The 21,012-nt window shown below is 36.2% G+C and overlaps 1 protein-coding gene across 9 annotated transcripts in view; it reads right to left on the bottom strand.

Annotated features, from left to right (window-relative positions):
* Window positions 1-632: 632 nt before the first annotated feature.
* Window positions 633-21,012, bottom strand: part of LOC117335236 (transducin-like enhancer protein 4) — a 49,679-nt gene continuing 29,299 nt past the window's right edge. For 5 of the 9 annotated variants that reach the window (XM_033895227.1, XM_033895228.1, XM_033895233.1 and 2 more), the window contains 12 exons: window positions 20,895-20,969; window positions 20,313-20,456; window positions 19,896-20,013; window positions 16,099-16,300; window positions 14,597-14,777; window positions 14,107-14,175; window positions 12,149-12,250; window positions 10,704-10,849; window positions 10,306-10,417; window positions 9,264-9,346; window positions 8,626-8,806; window positions 633-4,542 (listed from right to left, as the gene is read on the bottom strand). In XM_033895227.1, the coding sequence (XP_033751118.1) occupies window positions 4,435-4,542; window positions 8,626-8,806; window positions 9,264-9,346; window positions 10,306-10,417; window positions 10,704-10,849; window positions 12,149-12,250; window positions 14,107-14,175; window positions 14,597-14,777; window positions 16,099-16,300; window positions 19,896-20,013; window positions 20,313-20,456; window positions 20,895-20,969 (1,521 nt within the window). In that variant the 3' untranslated portion in view covers window positions 633-4,434. The remainder of the gene's footprint in view (window positions 4,543-8,625; window positions 8,807-9,263; window positions 9,347-10,305; window positions 10,418-10,703; window positions 10,850-12,148; window positions 12,251-14,106; window positions 14,176-14,596; window positions 14,778-16,098; window positions 16,301-19,895; window positions 20,014-20,312; window positions 20,457-20,894; window positions 20,970-21,012) is intronic. The other 4 variants (XM_033895232.1, XM_033895229.1, XM_033895230.1 and 1 more) reach the window with 4 other exon arrangements.

Below are 21,012 nucleotides of genomic sequence, written 5' to 3'. Positions count from 1 at the left end.
ATGGCGGCAATCTTGGAATTCGAACCGACCTGAAAAATAACAACACTTGGTCGGGATCATCTCAGGATCATTTCTGGCAAGTTTCAGCCCAACAGCACTGGTGGAACTTGAGAAGAAGTTTAAAATGTGTTTTCAAAATGGCGGCTATGGCGGCCATCTTGGATTTCGGACCGACCCGAAAAATAACAACACTTGGTCAGGACCATCTCAGGATCATTCCTGGCAAGTTTCAGCTTAATCCCACTGGTGGAACTTGAGAAGAAGATTGAAATGTGAAAAGTTTACGGACGGCGCACGGCGCACGGCGCACGGCGGACGACGACGGACGAAACACGATGGCTATAGGTCATCCTGACCCTTCGGGTCAGATGACCTAATAAAAAGTTAATGCATGACGACGGAAAGAAGGCCACAACCATGAGTGTTCAGTTCAGGTGACCTAAAAATGAAAAAGTCCTGGCTGTAAAAACAGGACAATTTAGTGGTCCTACCACACCATTCTGTTCAGAATCTCTATTTGATGTAATGACAAACTTACTGCTGATCGATTGGTACACTTTCATAGAATCAAGCAAACTATCAACAATGTTGCAGAAAGCCTATTCAACATTGATAAAACACAAAGATACATGTTTGTTTTTGTAAACTTTTAATTACAAAAATAGAGAATAGTTATAACAATTTCAACAGGGTATCATATCTACTTGCTGTTTCTAGTCCGTCTCTCAAACCTGCCCACAAATACAGGGGCCCTGAACTCTAGCATCACCATGTAGAAACCGCCAAAGCGCAACACTTGTACTGGGATAGGAGTGGCTGATTCTCTATAACCTTTGACCTCTCTCAGGGACATAGTACCAGTTGTGAACCTGTGCAACATACCCCTAAGAGCAGGTGCTGCCACCTAGATGTAACATGCTCTCACAGAACTGGTGCTGCCACCTGTGTGGAAGCATCCTATGTGGATGGTGCTGCTACCTATGCAATGCACCTAACATTTAACTAGTAGCCACACACAGGTTCTGTCACCATGGAAATGAGCCCCACAGAACAGGTGCTGCCATCTCTTTAGAAGCATCTTAAAGTACTCTACCTATATAATCTGAACAGTTTAACTGGTGGCAACATCTGTGAAAGATTATATAGCATGCATATGAATAAGGTTCCAGATATTGACCCATAGCAGGTGGAATCCTCTAGTGGAGATAATTACAATCCCAGAATGCAAATGTGCAACAATCTTCTGGATTGCCTGATAACAGACAATGACCATAGCATGAATGGTACTTGAGACTGGAAGCGTCACCTGTACAGTAAAGAGGAACAAAGGGGAGAGAACCAGCCTACGATAGAGAGGGGGCTATCAGTTGTCTGTTTGATATGATCCTAGTGTTGTCGTGCAGTCTGGGGGGAATGTATATTTTGTATCTAAACTACTATTAGTCTATAGGTACCTTTCTGATAGGAACAAAATAATACCCTATCACCTTGCTGCCATTTGGTTGTTGTTTTTTTTGACGAAATACGAAAGATTGCCTGTGTCATACAACATCAAACAAGATTTTGTGAGTGTCCTCAAAAATACATTTCCTGGAAACTAAATTGCATCAGGGAAAATTTTGGGTTTTGAACAAATTTTTTTTTCCAAAGTGTTTTATTTTTGTCCAGAACTATTACTACAGTTTGTATTTAGAATAAACAATTTTCCGAACAGTTCAAACGGACAAATGATAATTGATTCTAGAAGTGACATTAATTACTACTTTGTTGAACCAGACAGACTTACAGACAACAGCTGTTGATAAAACATACCCTCGGACATCCGTGAAGAGAAACCTATTGACTAGAAATGTCACATATTTCCAAGTCCATGTCGTGAAAATGAACGACAATTTTCTCCTATAATAGGATACATATGTAATATGATGTCATCATCATCATCATCATCATAATTATTATTATGCTCGGAGCTTGAGCAGACAATTAACACAAAGTGTGGGATGATAACAAAAGAATCCACAAGCACAATATCTGCTATGAACGGGAGAGGTGATAATTGGACTATTTTCAGCACATGAACATATATACCCCATAGCATACCCCAGTCACACATTTTTTTTCAATATAATACATACTAATCCAACTATTGTTCAGGTACAAATACCCCTTGGCGCACCCCTGTCAAACTTAATATTTATACATACTGTTCCACTTAGCACAATGACACTCCTTTCTCACCATTTACACAACATGTATACAGTTCATTTACAAACAATGGATATGAGATGGGACTGTCATTAGCAGGCCCTGGCAGAGGTATATTGGTATGTTACTTTCACTTTACCAGTATAATATGTAACTTGAAGGATTCCTGGATTTCTAGGAATGAAGCCTTTTGTGTATATTTATAAAGAAATCTTAATCAAATCAAAGACAATTTAAGCAATTCTTGCATCTCTTTGACAGTACAGTGACATTCCATTCTTGCAAACTTTTTTCCATGAAGAATATTTTGCATGTTCAAATTTTCTAGCCTCAGAAAGTAACATTTGTTTAGTCCTTCACTTGACAAACAAGTACCTTAAAATTAAAAAAAAAAGCATCTTACATTTGTAAGTGTTAGTATATCACTGATGACAAATTGAGATAGAAATTTGAACAGATATGATTTTGTGCTGTTTTTCACTGCTGCAACATGCATGCTGGCCGACTTTTCGTGTCTAGTGTCCTGCATGCTGGCCGATTTTTCGTGTCTAGTGCCCATGATGAGATATGGAAGGGCAGATGAACATTATTGCAGAGGGTAAAGTGTGCATGCATAGCACGTCGAACACTGAATACATGGTCACTTGTTTCTCCAGAACACGAAGTTTTAGTGGTGATGTCATTAACATCTAGTCAATACATCAACTTGTGGCCATGAACATATAATCAAAGGTAATGTTCATACTTATAAATTTCTTGAACCGTACACTAATGTCAAGTTCATTAATATGGGGTGAATATCAAAAGGTAATATTCACTCCGATTTCATGAACACACATTAAGGAGCAATAGTAATTCTGACCCATCACAAGAAGTGATCATCATACTCATTCAGCAAACAAATGCTTTACTGATCTTGATAGATCATGTCACTACAATCTTATTGAGTGCACATGAGCCTACAAATCTGATCAAACAAAAATTATCTCAATTTAAAAAAAAAAAAATTCTAAACGGAATTGGATTCTAAAATGGGCATGCATACAGTGTTCTGTCCACTGATGGACCGTGACCTGAGTGAAGTGTTGTCTATCCATAAAAAACACTAGGGAGAAAAACTCGGACAACAACACCGACAAATACCACACACATATATATAATTATCTACCTGATTTTCCCATATACGGGCTGATGACTTATCAATAAGAATGAAAAATGACTTCCAAGCAGCCTGCAGTCATACTTTGACCAGGATTTGTTCAAAAGAGAAAGTGCTGCTCAAATTTTCCCCAAAAGGAATGAGAAAAAAGAAGAGAAATTCACATATTGTGATATATCTATGTATATACTGTCAACAGAACTGCTGGCCTGTTGGTTAAGTTGTTGTTAAATAGCTTTCATTTCTACAACAACATTTATCATCCAGTAACAGTCGCACCACTTCTTGCGTACACTATTCATCAGAATCACAACACTATCCATCCGAGTGTCTCAGTCCCGTGACCTTGGAAAATCATACAAGGTCACATCTAAAATGACCGTACATTATTATTTCCACATCAGTGTTTCGATATATATATACTTTTTTTGGTGGAGAAAAAAGTTTTTGAAAACAACATGGGGGAAAATGGTCTAAAATATTTACACACACTTGATCAATACTTCTAATCACAGGGACTTTGGGCAAGATGACTCCGTCGACTTGTGTTCATTTTGCGCTACGGCTCCTCCCATCTACATATACACGTATGTTTATGAGGTAATTATAGCACTCTGTAGCAGGGTTTAGTCTGTTTCCATGGCAATTACTTTTAGTAATCATGGGAACCACTACCACATGAAATCTGCCATTCAACATTTAATCCAGAAATACAGTGAGGGAAAAAAAGTGTTTCTGAACTCGTTTACACTTTGTGTTCACAAGGAACTGGATTTCTCAGGTTTGACACCGACAGAAGCTGATGTGCCTCATTTCAATAGTTGGTTGTCTAAGTGTCACCATGAAGTAAAATGATCAGTTCTGTTGGTCCATTTCATAGCCCTGTTGGTGCCTTCCATATATATCTAAATTCTGTCCTTTCAGAATACAACATGGGTTTCCACCAATCAGCATCAAGCTTACGTATGTCTGAATTGGAAGTGAACACTGGATTTCACCAAGAGTTCCGGCACGCTCAGTGAAACACTTGTGGTGGCCTAGGAGATCTGTGCGACACGGCAGTGTGTCATTTAGAATATAACTTCGTACAGTGTGGCCTTTTTGTCGCCTGAACCCGTCACAATGTACTTGTCGTCAGTTGATATGTCGCAGCTCAACACTGACGAAGATTCCTTCGACTGAAACAGAGAAGGGAGAAAATGTATCAATGAGTTGCCAGTATATTCAATGTTACTGCTTATCCTGTAACTGCTATATGTGTTTGCTGTTTCAACACTTCTATCTTCTCTGAATTCTTTAACTTTAAAGTTAATTATTATCACCTGACATGATGTCAAACTTGCTTGTGAGATCACAGAGGCATTTTGACGGCATGCCCTACATAAAATTTTCCCACAACAAGTCATATGTGTTTGATTAAAGATAAAAAGATAAATTTTCACATGGGATAATCCTCATATCAAAATCGTGGCTATGGGATGTCAGCATGATTTATGTGTCAAATATACTGTAGCTGTTTCATGAAGACCATAGATTAAATTTCATGATAACCTTATATATACATGTATATATATATATATTCCAGTATTGCTGGTAAAATATCTTGTTGCTATGGTTATAACTATGATTAAAACAATATTGCCTTTGTGAATCTAAAACTTTGGCTTCAAATCCAGGAATGTCAATAAAACAGGTCTTTGGAAGTACAGTGGAACTTTGTTAACTCGAACTCGGATAACTCGAAGTTTTCTCGGGGTCCCGTCGAGTTCGAGTTAACGAAGTTCCACTGTAACTTCCTACCAGTAACCAAGAAAAGAAATTTCGCTTTCATGCCATCTACTCTGACTATTATATAAATGACAGTTCATGTTTCAAGGTGTGAAAATTAATAAAGTGCCAATAAATATATATACATGTACGTGGTTTGTTCTAAGTTAAAAAAGATCATCCATAGGTCTGTTAATATCACTATCTGGCAGTAAACTACTCCAGATGGTCCAGGCTTGGATCATCATTGATTTCTCCTATTTTTGTCCCCCTGACCCAAGGCCATTTTAATTCCCTTTTCTTTATATTCTTCTTCACATATACTTCTGCTAGTTCTTGACTAAGATCAGTGAAATCCAGGGGGTCCAAAAATTAATCACAAACATCACATGATAATAAATATCAGGAATACTTGCTTGATAATGTGCCAATTTCTGTTAAGATTTTGTCAGCATCAAAATAAATAAATATCACACTACAATCTCATTTCTCAATCCCATAGCCTTTCATGAAGCCTTCATAATCTACCACAAACAATTAAGATTTCAAATACCTACAAATATACATCTGTTCATAACCAAGGAAAACCCGTTCCACTTTCCTCATTATGGATCTCTGATTTGCACAGACCTATTTGCCAGCCCTTCGTTCCCCATTGCAACATACAAATTATGATAGATGTTGCTCCACAGTGCCTAAGCATGTCGGTAAATTTTCTCAATTTCTGAAACTAACCCCGAGTGGCTAATCATTAAAACATTAACCTCGGAGTCCTCCAGTTCTGTTTTAATTTAATCTCAATACCCAGGACAGCTGTGCTGGTTTGCAGCGTGAACGCTACATAAGTAAGCATGTAGAAAATATGCATCACCGGGTTTATATTTATGAATGAAGGATCCGTAAATATGCCTGTGTAAATGAGAATTTTTATTACAAATGTGGTTTCCTTGTCTAATCTTTTCCAGAATAATTCAATTTCAAGAAAACAACTCCTACACAAGGCAGACCTTTGTCACAAAGTATTTGAACAGGAGCCATTAAACTTCAATAAATGTTCTATTTATAAGTACGGAGAGAGTGAAGCGAGCGCTATAATGATACGCGGAACATGTGACAGCTGCACTTCTGTATCTCCACTTTGTAAGATGAACCGTGCAGTGGGCCCTTCAAGTACACGAGATCTGGGCTCAGAGTAAGCCCTTCAAGTACACGAGATCTGGGCTCGGATTCCAGCCTTCACTTCAGATCTTAGCTTCCACTTTAGATCACAACCTACACTTTAGATCACAACCTACACTTTAGATATCAACCTACACTTTATATCACAACCTACACTTTATATCACAACCTACACTTTATATCACAATCTACACTTTAGATCACAACCTACATTTTAGATATCAACCTACACTTTATATCACAACCTACACTTTAGATCACAACCTACACTTTAGATATCAACCTACATTTAAGATATCAACCTACACTTTATATCACAACCTACACTTTATATCACAACCTACACTTTATATCACAATCTACACTTTAGATCACAACCTACATTTTAGATATCAACCTACACTTTAGATCACAACCTTAGATCTCACCTACATTTCAGATATCACCCAATATTTCATATACCAACCTACATTTACGATCTCAGCTTACAGATAGGATCTAAGCCAACACTTTAGATTTCAAACTACATTTCAGATCTCAGCTTACAGGTAGGATCTAAGCCAACACTTTAGATTTCAAACTACATTTCAGATCTCAGCGTACACATAACATCTCAGATCTAACATTTCAACTTACATTTCAGAGTCAACACTTTAGACTTCAGCCTACATTTCATATCCTAACCTCGCCTTTATCTCAAATCTTTAATTAAAGACCTACTCACTCTATGCTAAACAAGAGTCTAAGAATCCATGTACCAGGTGAGAAGGTAGAAATAGAGATATTGTGATGTAGTATACCAGGCGTGAGGGTAGAAATAGAGATATTGTGATGTAGTATACCAGGTGTGAAGGTAGAAATAGAGATATTGTGATGTAGTATACCAGGTGTGGAGGTAGAAATAGAGATATTGTGATGTAGTATACCAGATGTAGGGTAGAAATAGAGATATTGTGATGTAGTATACCAGGTGAGAAGGTAGAAATAGAGATATTGTGATGTAGTATACCAGGCGTGAGGGTAGAAATAGAGATATTGTGATGTAGTATACCAGATGTAGGGTAGAAATAGAGATATTGTGATGTAGTATACCAGGTGAGAAGGTAGAAATAGAGATATTGTGATGTAGTATACCAGGTGTGGAGGTAGAGATAGAGATATTGTGATGTAGTATACCAGGTGTGAGGGTAGAAATAGAGATATTGTGATGTAGTATACCAGGTGTGAAGGTAGAGATAGAGATATTGTGATGTAGTATACCAGGCGTGAAGGTAGAGATAGAGATATTGTGATGTAGTATACCAGGCGTGAAGGTAGAAATAGAGATATTGTGATGTAGTATACCAGGTGTGAAGGTAGAAATAGAGATATTGTGATGTAGTATACCAGGCGTGAAGGTAGAAATAGAGATATTGTGATGTAGTATACCAGGTGTGAAGGTAGAAATAGAGATATTGTGATGTAGTATACCAGGTGTGAAGGTAGAAATAGAGATATTGTGATGTAGTATACCAGGTGTGAGGGTAGAAATAGAGATATTGTGATGTAGTATACCAGGTGTGGAGGTAGAAATAGAGATATTGTGATGTAGTATATCAGGTGTGGAGGTAGAAATAGAGATATTGTGATGTAGTATACCAGGTGTGAGGGTAGAAATAGAGATATTGTGATGTAGTATACCAGGTGTGAAGGTAGAAATAGAGATATTGTGATGTAGTATACCAGGTGTGGAGGTAGAGATAGAGATATTGTGATGTAGTATACCAGGTGTGAAGGTAGAAATAGAGATATTGTGATGTAGTATACCAGGTGTGAAGGTAGAAATAGAGATATTGTGATGTAGTATACCAGGTGTGAGGGTAGAAATAGAGATATTGTGATGTAGCATACCAGGTGTGAAGGTAGAAATAGAGATATTGTGATGTAGCATACCAGGTGTGAAGGTAGAAATAGAGATATTGTGATGTAGTATACCAGGTGTGAAGGTAGAAATAGAGATATTGTGATGTAGTATACCAGGTGTGAAGGTAGAAATAGAGATATTGTGATGTAGTATACCAGGCGTGAAGGTAGAAATAGAGATATTGTGATGTAGTATACCAGGCGTGAAGGTAGAAATAGAGATATTGTGATGTAGTATACCAGGTGTGAGGGTAGAAATAGAGATATTGTGATGTAGCATACCAGGTGTGGAGGTAGAAATAGAGATATTGTGATGTAGTATACCAGGTGTGAAGGTAGAAATAGAGATATTGTGATGTAGTATACCAGGTGTGAAGCTAGAAATCGAGATATTGTGATGTAGTATAACTTACCTGGAAGATACTAGCACCGTAAGGAGTGCGCCATGCATTTAGAAGGTTGTCCTTGCCAGTACTGACGAACCACTTGCCACAGTATGCAAACTTGAGTGACAAAACGCAGCTCTCGTGGAGGTGTAGCTGATATTTATCAGGTTTACTACAGTGTAATACCTCCACATTACTGCTCTCCATACTACAAAATACAGTATAACACAGATTATATATTGCTCCTTTACACCTTTCTAGTGGTGCCACTTCGTGATTAGCCGCTTCTTTCTAATATAGATTTTTACTTTTTAGTAAATCCTAGGAGGAAATATGATATCTATAAGGGATCAGGTTTAAAAAAAACAAAAAAAATATCATTTTGCTGACATTTACATTAAAATACATAAGATGTAAGTGGACTTGTAACTAGGCGAATATTGTAGCGTCTCAGTGAGGAAGTCGTAAAAATGCATGATTTTTTGTTTTTGTATATAACCTTTGACAAAGGGATAGTAAAAAGATGGAGACAAAGGAGCTATAAGTTTGACATTCTCCTCACTCCCTCAAAAAAAATTCCAGATTTAATCCATCGACCAGAATGGATTGGAAGTGATAGGTCCCCCCTAGTGTTCGACACAGTAAAGATTGCAGCGAGTACTTACCCCACAGCTAGCCACTCTCCTGTAGGGCAGTACCCCAGTGAGAAGATCTGTGAACTAAAGTCGTGCTGTTGTAGTTGTCGGCCCTGTAAAATACAAACAAATAAGATGGTGATATGTTTTTTGGCAATTTATATGTTTAAATTCATACAGCCATTTTCTAAAGTTCGAAATTATTTTGTAAACTTTTCTTTTAACCAAAAACTGTCTAAAATCCAACAATTACATGTAATACAACATGGTTTCTAACCAGTTTTCAAGGGCCGGATGGATGTCGCACACAGCATAAGCTAACTTGCCCTTCAGGAGGATGAGCTTAAAAAACTGCTAAAAGATCTACTAAGAAAGGACTTCAATTTAAGCAGACTTTCAAAAATTAATGTATAAACCTAATGTCTAACCACAATTTTATCACAGAAGTTGATACATTGTATCAGTATAAGCCTAATATCCGAACAAAGTCGTCAATACATTGTATCGGTATAAACCTAATATCCTAACAAGGTCGTCAATACATTGTATCAGTATAAACCTAATATCCTAACAAAGTCGTCAATACATTGTATCAGTATAAACCTAATATCCTAACAAAGTTATCAATACACTGAATCAGAATACATACTCAGACAGGACAATACACTGACCTAATAACCCTGTACCCGGTAACTCTAAATTGGTACCCAGGACATGTAGTAACCCTAACTCAGAATCATTAACCCACCAATCTGTAATCTGATGTCTGTACCCACTAACTTTAATATGTACCCAATAACCTTACATTTGTACCTAGTAACCCTAAGTCTGTATGCAGTAACCCTGAACCTGTACCCATTAATCTTGTATACATATATTTATTTAGCAACCCCTTGTCAGAACCAAGTAACCTCTGTATCCAGTGACCCCTAAATCTGCACCCATTGACTTCTGTATCCAGTAACCCCTAAATCTGTACCCATTGACCTCTGTACCCAGTAACCCCTAAATCTGTACCTATTGACCTCTGTACCCAGTAACCCCTAAATCTGTACCAAGAGGGTATCCTTACCTCCCTAAGGTCCCAGGACCGGACAGTGTTGTCCAGCCCTCCAGTCCATAGTTTTGTACCATCAGGGGAAATGTCTATACAACTTGCTCCATCTGTGTGACCTTGGAATTGCCTGAAATAGGATGAAATAGATTTTAATCATACTCTGGGGAAAATAAAGCAGGTAGATAGTGAAACAAGTTCATTTCCCAATAGTATTACTGAAAGGGAGTAAAAATATACACATATGATGACATTTTAATGTTTTCATTTTGTAGCCTTACATTGATGCTATGATCTCCCACTTTACAATATTTTCTACTTTACAATATTTACTTCAAATTTGGATTAATGACACATTTTCGTAAGAAACACTATCAGACCTGGAAATGAGATAAAGTGACTGAGCTGATATTTACCTTACGAGTGTCTGATTATGGAGGTCCCAGACTGCGATGTTACCATCACTACAACAGCTGAAGCAGACCTTGGAGTCTGGACTAATGGCCAGAGCATAACATGCAGGTGCACTTGAGGTCAGCTCGGCTTTGATCCGTGGAGTGGGCTGCAAAAACATGTATAAGGTCACCAACCATGTAATGCTAAAATACCACAAATTTATCAAATGTAAGACAAACAATAATCATTAAGACCTGAAATTATTTTGTTGAAATATACAATTATAGAAATATTAGGAACAAATATTGATTTTTTATTTACTTGAGATTTTTTAATGCATTTAACAAGAAAATATGAGATGTTGACGAGACTATAGACCATGTTCCTCACCGACCCCTTGTACCCTATATACATATATACAGGTCTTTCCCCTCAAACCACTTATGGTACCAATCTACCAACACTTTCAATTCGAGTTATCAGGAAGTCTGACTTCAAGAAAAAAAACTTGTTGACCTGTATTGCTATCTTGTTGACCTCACAAGTGCAAACCAAAGCCTTGATGCACTTACTAAGCTAGCAGCACTACCCCTATATTTAGATAATAATGGCTGCAAACACGCAACAACTCGTCCCCAACTTACGACAGAATTACTGATCACTGGCACTAAATCACTTGATCCATAGCACAAATGCCCGCAGTCACTTATGTCGGATGCAGTCACTAAGAAATGCCGTGACACCGGCCGTCTTTGTCATGACACAGGCTGCCACAGTCTATTCCACCAATCAATACTGAGTTAACAACCTTGTACATATTCACCCAATCAGTACACAAGATTTGTGTCAGACCAGCTATACTATACACACCAGACTGACCTTAGGGACTTGTGTCCAGACCACCTATACTATACACACCAGACTGACCTTAGGGACCTGTGTCCAGACACACCAGACTGACCTTAGGGACCTGTGTCCAGACACACCAGACTGACCTTAGGGACCTGTGTCCAGACCAGCTATACTATACACACCAGACTGACCTTAGGGACCTGTGTCCAGACCAGCTACACTATACACACCAGGCTGACCTTAGGGACCTGTGTCCAGACCAGCTATACTATACACACCAGACTGACCTTAGGGACCTGTGTCCAGACCAGCTACACTATACACACCAGACTAGCCTTAGGGACTTGTGTCCAGACCAGCTGTACTATACACACCAGACTGACCTTAGGGACCTGTGTCCAAACTTAAAGAAGGGAAGAGCTTATTGTGGAACAATAAAATGGCTAGCAATTTGACCAAGCTATTATAGACAGGATAAATACAGGTAGGTCTGTCGTCCAAAAATACAGCTACTGATAGTTACCTGAAGTTACCTGTTCTAAATCAACGTATGATGGGCAGTTACCTGTATATCCAGGTAAGTACTGTGGAATAGTAATTAAGAAGTACTCACCGCGGCCAGGTCCCATATGGAGAGTGTACTGGCTTCACCTCCCACAATTAACGTCCTGCCATCTTGGAGAAGCTTAATGGATCGGATATAGTTATCTCTTTGCTACAAAGAAACAAGAAACCTTGCATGTAATCCAGCTATTTCTCCTTAATCTTTCTGCAAGCTTTCCGCTTCACTTAGCGACGGATTAGTACCAACAGGTACTACACCAGGCCACGATACAGTTCCATCATTTTTATCCAATACCTGAGCAGCTCAAATGATTAATTTATTTTTTTTATATCTGTGCACTAAGTCGGAAGACCAATTAAGTAGACATGAATGCTGGGTTTGACAACATCTACAGAGAGCATTATTGACAAACAAGGAAGTATTTTGTTTGTGAGGAAACCCTCATAGTAAACCTCTTCCGTTAGATGTGGCTTGTACCATCTATTAGCTCACAGAGTGACTTGAGGAGAAATTGTGTATGTAGGTACAAAGTCAGTTAATGGTAATTGTCCGTACAGAGCTAGTCATGTGTTGATAATTCAAGTAAGGACAAATTAACATCAGAACAATTTGAAAGTTTGGTATTAAGATGATGACACAGGTGTCATCTACTTTGTATTATACAAACATTGTCCTAACATGGTAAAGACAGCATTCATGCTAAAAAATCAAATCTGGAAATAGTTTTAAACAGCTATTTTCTAATAATTTTCAACAAGGCAAAAAATTTCACCTAGATTGGAAAAAGTTACGTTGTGAAAATATAAATTTTGAATGTTTACATCACCACTTTTAGGAATGTTATGCTTAACTTTTGATGTTAATTTTAAGAGCGAAACAAAGGAAACCTTTTATCTTGATGTCTGAAATAAAAGATAGGAAAAAAAGAGACCAGGACAATTAAATTCGTTTTCTTTTACACATTAATTTAATTTTTCATTATTTTATGGTTTTCAGTTTAATAAAACATTAGAGTAAGTTTTTATCAAGCAACACAAAATCTTGTGCTTAAAATGATTGATGGTTTCATTACCTCAGCGACTACAAATTATTCAAAGTAACCCAATTGGCTTAACTTTTCTAAATATTGCTACCAACAGTCACAAATTGTCTTCAATATCTGTGAGTTCTGTTAATTTCATTTTGAAAGAATTGAAAAAAGAAATAAAAAAATTACAAATCTACAAAAACGACAATGTAGAGTACCCAGTGTTAGATCATATGCCAAGACAAATAATGGTTTTCTTGGCAAACATTCAGGCAATTATTTTTCAATATATTTTAATTTCTTCAATGTTTCAAATCTACATTAGATAGGGTTTGATCAAACAGGCAACCTAATCAATTTCAACATTTTCTGATAACAAAAAAATTACTTCTAGTTGATAAGGAATTTTCCAATTTAACAAATAAATTAGTTGTTTCTGACGGATTCTATCACCGACTGTCAGGTTCACTCCAGCAGAGTGTGTTAATTGTAGAATTTAATCTCCATGAAATGTTTACATTTCCAATCAGTTGTTGGTTCTGCGTGTTTGTTTTACAATTACCAAGAACGGTATTAATATATCTTCTTCTTGGTTGTTAATTTGAATGTTTAGTAACAAAAGTCATAGAAAAACATTTTAAAAAGTTTATTCCTTTGCTAAAAGTGATTAGATAGTAAAATGACGAAGATAGCAAGATGAAGAAGATATAAAAATGTTGCAAGATTAAAGAAGAGTTGATGAATGTTGAATGAGATGAAGGATGAGTTTGATGGAAGTAGAATCAGGACGAGTTTAATGAAAATGCTATAAGATGAAAGAGGAGTCAAATGAAAGTTCTATGAATCAAGTGAAAATAAAAACAGATTAAATAGACATGAAAAAGATGAGAAAAAATAGATTGTGGAGAGGTGGATGATGACTTGAGAGATGATATAGATGATGAGAGAGCGATGTTTCGAAAGGTGATTGGGTACTTACCAGACAATCTAGCTGTGAAATGGGACTTTTGTTTCCTGGTTGACTAATATCCCATACTTTTACACATCCCTGTTAGAAACAACCAAACACACACTTGATATTATTATAAAGCAAAAACAAGGACTTATGCTATAACTTCATTGTATTAAAACTATAATCCACTCCTGTTAGCCCCAATAGATATTTAAAGAAACATTTTTTAGTATACATTATTCCATTTGAATCAAAATTTCATAAACACTTTCTATAAACACTAGAAAAATCAGGAAATTTTTGAATACATACAAATTGGAAAATAGATGTTGACGCTAATCAATAACCAGTAATTGTGTGTACAAGTGCAGCCAAGTTCAATTTAGAAATCGGATACAAAAACATTATATTTTTTATTCTCTTCATTGAAGGCATTTCCGACCCATGGAAATTAGACACTGTAAAAGCAGTCTAATGACTCGTTACAATGCGGCACCACCAGGGCGGCGACACTTGCCTTGCCTCCAGTGTAGACATGTCTCGTGGGATTACTGATAGTGACAGCGCACACAACCTCCCCATGGTTCAGTGTGTTGATCTGCCTAGCGTGGCGCGGAATACCCTGACCAATCAGAGCGTCTGGTGGAAATGGCACAGGCTGCATCTGGCCATCAACGCTTACGTGGAAGGAATATGCTCTGAAAGAAAACACGGAACTACTGTACTTCCAAGGAAAAAAATTCCCTTAAAGAAAGCACGGAAACAATGTACCACTGAAAAGCTTAACGCCTCCATTGCATGAGATTTTCAAAAAGGTATTGGATATAATGGTTTTTATGCATGACGTCCTCACAGGAAACATAAAAAAATAACGTCCATTACGGATGATTTACGACTGGTACATAAAATGGATGAAACTTTTACAAAGAATGGCAAAGTATGACTTGCAATCTTCATGTTGAAACATTTTAAGAACGTTGCTGACGACACAAGAGAGCCATCTATTATCGTGTTGTTGATTACGTCCATTTCTGTTAAACAACTGGTATGTAGAGGGGATTCATCACCGATATCGAGTGTTTCACAGACAACACTATAGGTGGAATCTTATTTCTTGTTAAGCAGTTAAAAACATTATCTTCTATTTTTCTGTAAAAAAACATCCCTTAGTGACTTTTCTAGAAATTTACATCACCAAATATCGATTTTTAGATTATTATGTGTATCAACAGAATTCCTAAATACTTTTAACAGTAATCAATACGCATGGTTACTACCAATTTATTTGTGGGGTCATAAAAGTGTCTGGGTTGAGAAAGAAAATGAAGAGAATGCTTCTTGACACTACAGTACAATGATGTTTATGTCAATGAAGATCAATTCTCCTCACCATCCAACGATAAAAACACAATAGTAGTATTTGAAGTTAATGTATCACAGCCGATACAAAGTTCAGTATTAGATAACAATGTACCCACATTTTTGGAATATGATTGACAGATTTTTGAATTTGAATAGACTTCAAAATCAATCAGATGAAATGCACTTATACTTTTTTCATTTCTGACATGTCCTATCATGGTGGTTTATTTTCAATGCTAGTTATGAAATGCAGTTATCATCCCGGAAATAAATTCAAGAAATTTGGTTGACATACTGGACTACTTTATTTGTTTATATTGGGTACCCATGATTTTTTTTTTATTGTGAAATTATTTGAATAGAGCAAAACCTTGAAAGAAAGTACCCACTAAATCACGATTTTATAAAGTGTGCCAAGATATGTTACAGTCTATATCTGGAATTAAGCCCAGGCCTGCTAATAAGCCCACTCATGGCCATTGCAATTCCGTTAAAATGTTTTATAAATAGCATTTCACTGACCTAAAGTAAGCTCATCCTGTACACAAAGTCAATTTTTACGTATTTGCCCTCTGCACTTATTACAGGATAGAAATTGTAACACAGATATAATAAAATTAGAACCTGGATACGTTTTACAATAATAAAAATACTTACGGCTTTCCCCCGGGGATTCCTCCCATGCCTGCCCCGGGCCTCATCGCTGGGGGGTGAGGATCAAACAAAGGGCGGTGGTAGTTTCCAATGGCAGGGTTTGGGGAGATGTTGTTGTGGAGGATTCCGTTACTATAGTTGGCCGGAGGGATCTCTGCGGGTAGGCCATGGGGTCCGCCTGGGGGCATAAAAGGGGGATAGGAACCTGCCAGAAAAGGCCACATACGTCTTACACAAAAATACCAGCAAACAAAAAGATAGGAAGCAAAAAGGGAGACTCGATGCAAAGCAAATTTTCAACAGAAAAGTCCGATGAAATACCACTTATATGAAATCAGAAAGGACTACAAACATTATGTTCATGCTATAGAAATTGTATATCTGACGCTAAAGTTCACGGGTAGTTTCAAATTTACACTATTTAAAGTATAAATTTGAAATCTGTATTTTTTTCACCTGTTTCACATTAAAATGTTGAAAAAAGAAATTAATCAAAACAGTCTTTGTTAGCTTTCACAGAAAACTTAAGCACAAAATAATCTTAGACAGACACGCTTCTTTTCTTCCTTTCTGAAGTTTCATGAACCGTGAAAAAAAAGAAAATTAAGAAGAGATAAAAACAACACAGAAGCTTACAACAACCATGCCACGAAACATCTATACTTATAAACAACACATCTATATTTATAAACAACACATCTATACTTATAAACAACACATCTATACTTATAAACAACACATTCTATACTTATAAACAACACATAGAACGGAATATGCTTTCATCACAGTTTCAACACCATGAACAGAAAATGTGTGTCTTCCTAAGAAATTCAGGCAATTCTGGTTATATAATAGAAAACTAGAAAATTCTGGTTATATTACAGAAAACTAGAAAATTCTTTTTATATTATAGAAAACTAGAAAATGTTATATTTACAAGAAACACTTCTCTATTACGAATTACTTTTGAGTAAAAAAATTACTTTCTGATTCCAATGAATATTTTATCTCAATAAATAAATCCCATTTAAAGTTTTCTTGGTTAAAAGTTCACTTCTGATTCATATTGTAATTATCAGGCAGAAACTTGTACCATCAAATTATCAAAATGTTTAAAACATAATCTGGTACTTATATAGAAAATTGTACAGTCAAATTTCCAGTGTTTACCAAAATGTTAAAAAACATCTTAATCTGTTCTTTCTAAAAAGATATTGAAGATATTGGAAATCATGAACAAAAGATGACTCGCCAATACAATGTGTATAAAATTAGGATAAAATATCAGGAATCTTTCAAATATGGAGCACTGGCAAGTAAGTACCACAAAGTTTTTTACCATGAAGATGTTTACCACAAAAATGGTTTACCAAGAAAATGTTAACCACCAAGATGTCTATCACTAAGACGTTTATCACAATGATGTTTACCATTGAGACGTTTACCACTAAGATGTTTACCATGAAGACGTTTTTCACTAAGATGTTTGCCATAAAGATGGTTTACAACCAAGATGTTTACCATTAAGATGTTTACCATGAAGATGGTTTACCACCAAGATGTTTTTTACAAAGAGGATTTCCAACAGAGATGATTTACCACGAAGATGTTTATCATAAAGATGATTCACGAATCACCAGGAATATGATTTTCACAAAAATGTTGACCACAAAAATATTTATCACAAAGATGTTTATCACCACCAGGATATTTCACTAAGGTATTTTTCCTTAAAACCACTGTGGTGGATACATATAATCCTAACTATGTGATCTTTACCGTAATTACTGTTTACCACAAATATGACTTGCATGTTATCTCTGAAAACATCAACCACAACCACATATATTCCTTTCACATATTATACACACTTGTACTTCTGAAGTATCTTGTATATAAATATACCAATTATCAATTCCCATATAAAGCTTTGATTTTTCAACACTTATACTAAGTCATTAAAATTACCTATCAAGTAATTAATTCCCCACACTGAGTTATTGATTTCCCACTTATCCATTACCCCCCCCCCCCCCCCCCCCCCCCCCCTTTTAATTTTCTGACAATGTCATTTATTTCCCACAGTTAGTTATAATCCCCCAAATCATTCATTTTCCACTTCAAGTCTTTAATTTCCCACACCAAGACATTTCTCAGCCATTAATTTCCCCAGTTAACCGTTATATTCCCAGTAAGCCATTATTTTCCCCACAGTAAGCCATTATTTTCCCCACAGTTAGCCATTATTTTCCCCAGTTAGCCATTATTTTCCCCACAGTTAGCCATTATTTTCCCCAGTTAGCCATTATTTCCCCAGTTAGCCATTATTTTCCCCAGTTAGCCATTATTTCCCCCAGTTAGCCATTATTTTCCCCAGTTCACCATAATTTCCCCAGTTAGCCATTATTTTTTCCAGTTAGCCATTAATTTCCCCAGTTAACCATTTATTTTCCCCAGTTTGCCATTAATTTTCCCACAGTTTGCCATCAATTTCTCAAGTCTTTAATTTTCAGCATTAAGTCATTATTTACGTACAAGTCATTACCTTCCCAAATTTAGTAATTAATTTCCCACAATAAGATGTTTTCTGGAACGCCGAAACACCATGTTTTCATACCTTTGTAAATTTGGATTGATTTATGTAATTTATCCATGACAATGATTATAGATTAAAGGCACACGAATTGTAAAACAAAAGAGATGTCTGAAACATTACAGAAGTAATTCTTTGAAACTCTTTTCATAATATCATAGATCAAAAACATGTGAAAATAGAATATATCTTTGTTCATGATCTGAAATATTCTATTAAAAAAACAAATGTTTCAAGTAAGAGAAATTCATCATGTGCAGATAGAGTTAGGTAATTCACCTGAAGTCAGATTAAAATTAACATAAATTACCAGAGGTCACAAAGGTACAAATCATGTACCCAGTAACACATCAAAGTTAATACAATTCTTCAGTAGAACCACAGATAAGTTGAGCTGTGGTTGGACATTGTGACAGAGAAGGATCACAGGTAATCACAGGTAAATACCTGTGTCATTAGCTCCAGTCACACAGGTATGGTGTTAGTTGGAGTGAGAGAGTAGTGCTGTTGTGTGTTGGGTTGACAAGTTGCAGTGAGGTAAGGTATTAAGGGGACTCCTACCCTATACATAATCTAGATCCATCAATTAACGCTCTTTTTCCTTAATTGTTTTACATTTCATTGCATATATTATTTCTAATAGAAAAAAATAGGGGAAAATTTGATTCAAGAATGGATAAAATTAATTTTCTATATTTCCTACTAGTTTAATGGCAAGTATTTATAGATTAACTTCTGTACCAAGTAGGTAACCCCATTTGAAAGTATTATTATTTTAATATCTAGACTCCAAGTCAAATATGAAAGCCTGAAAATGCATCTTTGTATACATATATGTATATAAAAAGCATTCTATGTTTCTTCAAAAAATAATCTATTTTCAAACATCTACCCAAGATAAATCCCATGCAGTCTAAATGTTAAAAATAATATTCAAAAAAGAGTTTAATAAATAAACAAATATTAGGATAAAGGTAAAATTTAACACAACGGGAAGGTAGAAAATCTATCCTAAGAAAAATCTGACTTTACTGAACAACATCTGACAAGTCATGTCATTTATTCCAAATCTAATTTCACACCATTTTTTCAAATTACATATTTAAAAAAAATCACAAACAAAAATTAATGAAAATTGAACTACTTTCTGTTGAGGACCACTGCGCTATAACTCAAACCAGCCAATCAACACCACTCTCTCACTCACCTGCAAGAGGGAACTTCGCACCTGACTTCATGGCACTCCCTCCAGAGGGCCCAGGCGTTGTGCTTCCTGAACTTGTTGGGGTGGCTGGCTTTGAAACAGGAGTTGATGCCTTTTCATTCTATAAAATATGACAATGATAACCATGTCAGGAGAATTTTAAAATCTCTCTTTTCTAATTTTTCTGAAATCCTGAATATTATGATTTTTAACATTACAAAATAAATTTTAAGCAATTCAAATCATTTGCATAACTTCAAAAATTGTGATGGTAAGTCTGGGATTGAGCGGAAGATGTTACTGTGAGGAATACTATTATGAACAGGTTTTAGAGGACATTTCAGTAATCAAATGCATCTCATAGACCATAAACTGACAATATAAGTGAGTTTTGTATAAAAATGTAAGTAAATAAGCTACCTCTCGGCCATGTTTGTTGGATGCAACACTTCCGTGTGAGGAAGCATCACTTCTAGGACTTATCCGATCTTCTGATTTCTTTGGGAGCTCTTTGGGGACTTTTTCTCTTGGTGATAAATCTCCATTCATAGGAGGAGCCGTGTCCTGAAATAGAAACCACACATCATTAAAGACATTCGTAATGATGACAAGCAGCAGAAGACAAAAACCTTTCCAAAAATGATAGACAGATTTTTTATCAACAAGTTACTAGATCAGACCACAGAAAAAAGTTAAAAGGGCTGACAGCAGAAAATGTTCTTTAAATGAGATTTTGTATAAAATAGGTGAAAGAGTAGAAGTATTAATCAAAATGCAGCCTTCGCTCTTCAAATCATTTTGTAATTACTCAAAGATAACCAAATCATGCACAGGTGTTCAAAAATGATTAAAAGAGAAATCGATTACAAATGAAATAGGCTCTGAACAACTTCAAAAGCATGCATTGCATACTTAATTCAGTTGTAAGACTGCCAATGTTTTCCTCGATTTTACACATCAATATATGCAAATTATGATGAATGCAATTATAAGAAGCCGTACAGTGATTGGTTTGTTGCTTCTCACCTCCCCGACGTCGACAACCAGCTCCGAGTCGCTCTTTTCAGCGTCACTATCCTGAAAAATATCAAAACAAACTTAAACATCGTGACAAACATCA

This window comes from Pecten maximus, chromosome 9 (genome assembly GCF_902652985.1).
Source record: "Pecten maximus chromosome 9, xPecMax1.1, whole genome shotgun sequence".
In the NCBI taxonomy this organism is placed as follows: Eukaryota; Metazoa; Mollusca; class Bivalvia; order Pectinida; family Pectinidae; genus Pecten; species Pecten maximus.
The sequence above is the reverse complement of the archived record's forward strand: the minus strand, read 5'-3'. Positions and strand labels throughout refer to the sequence as shown.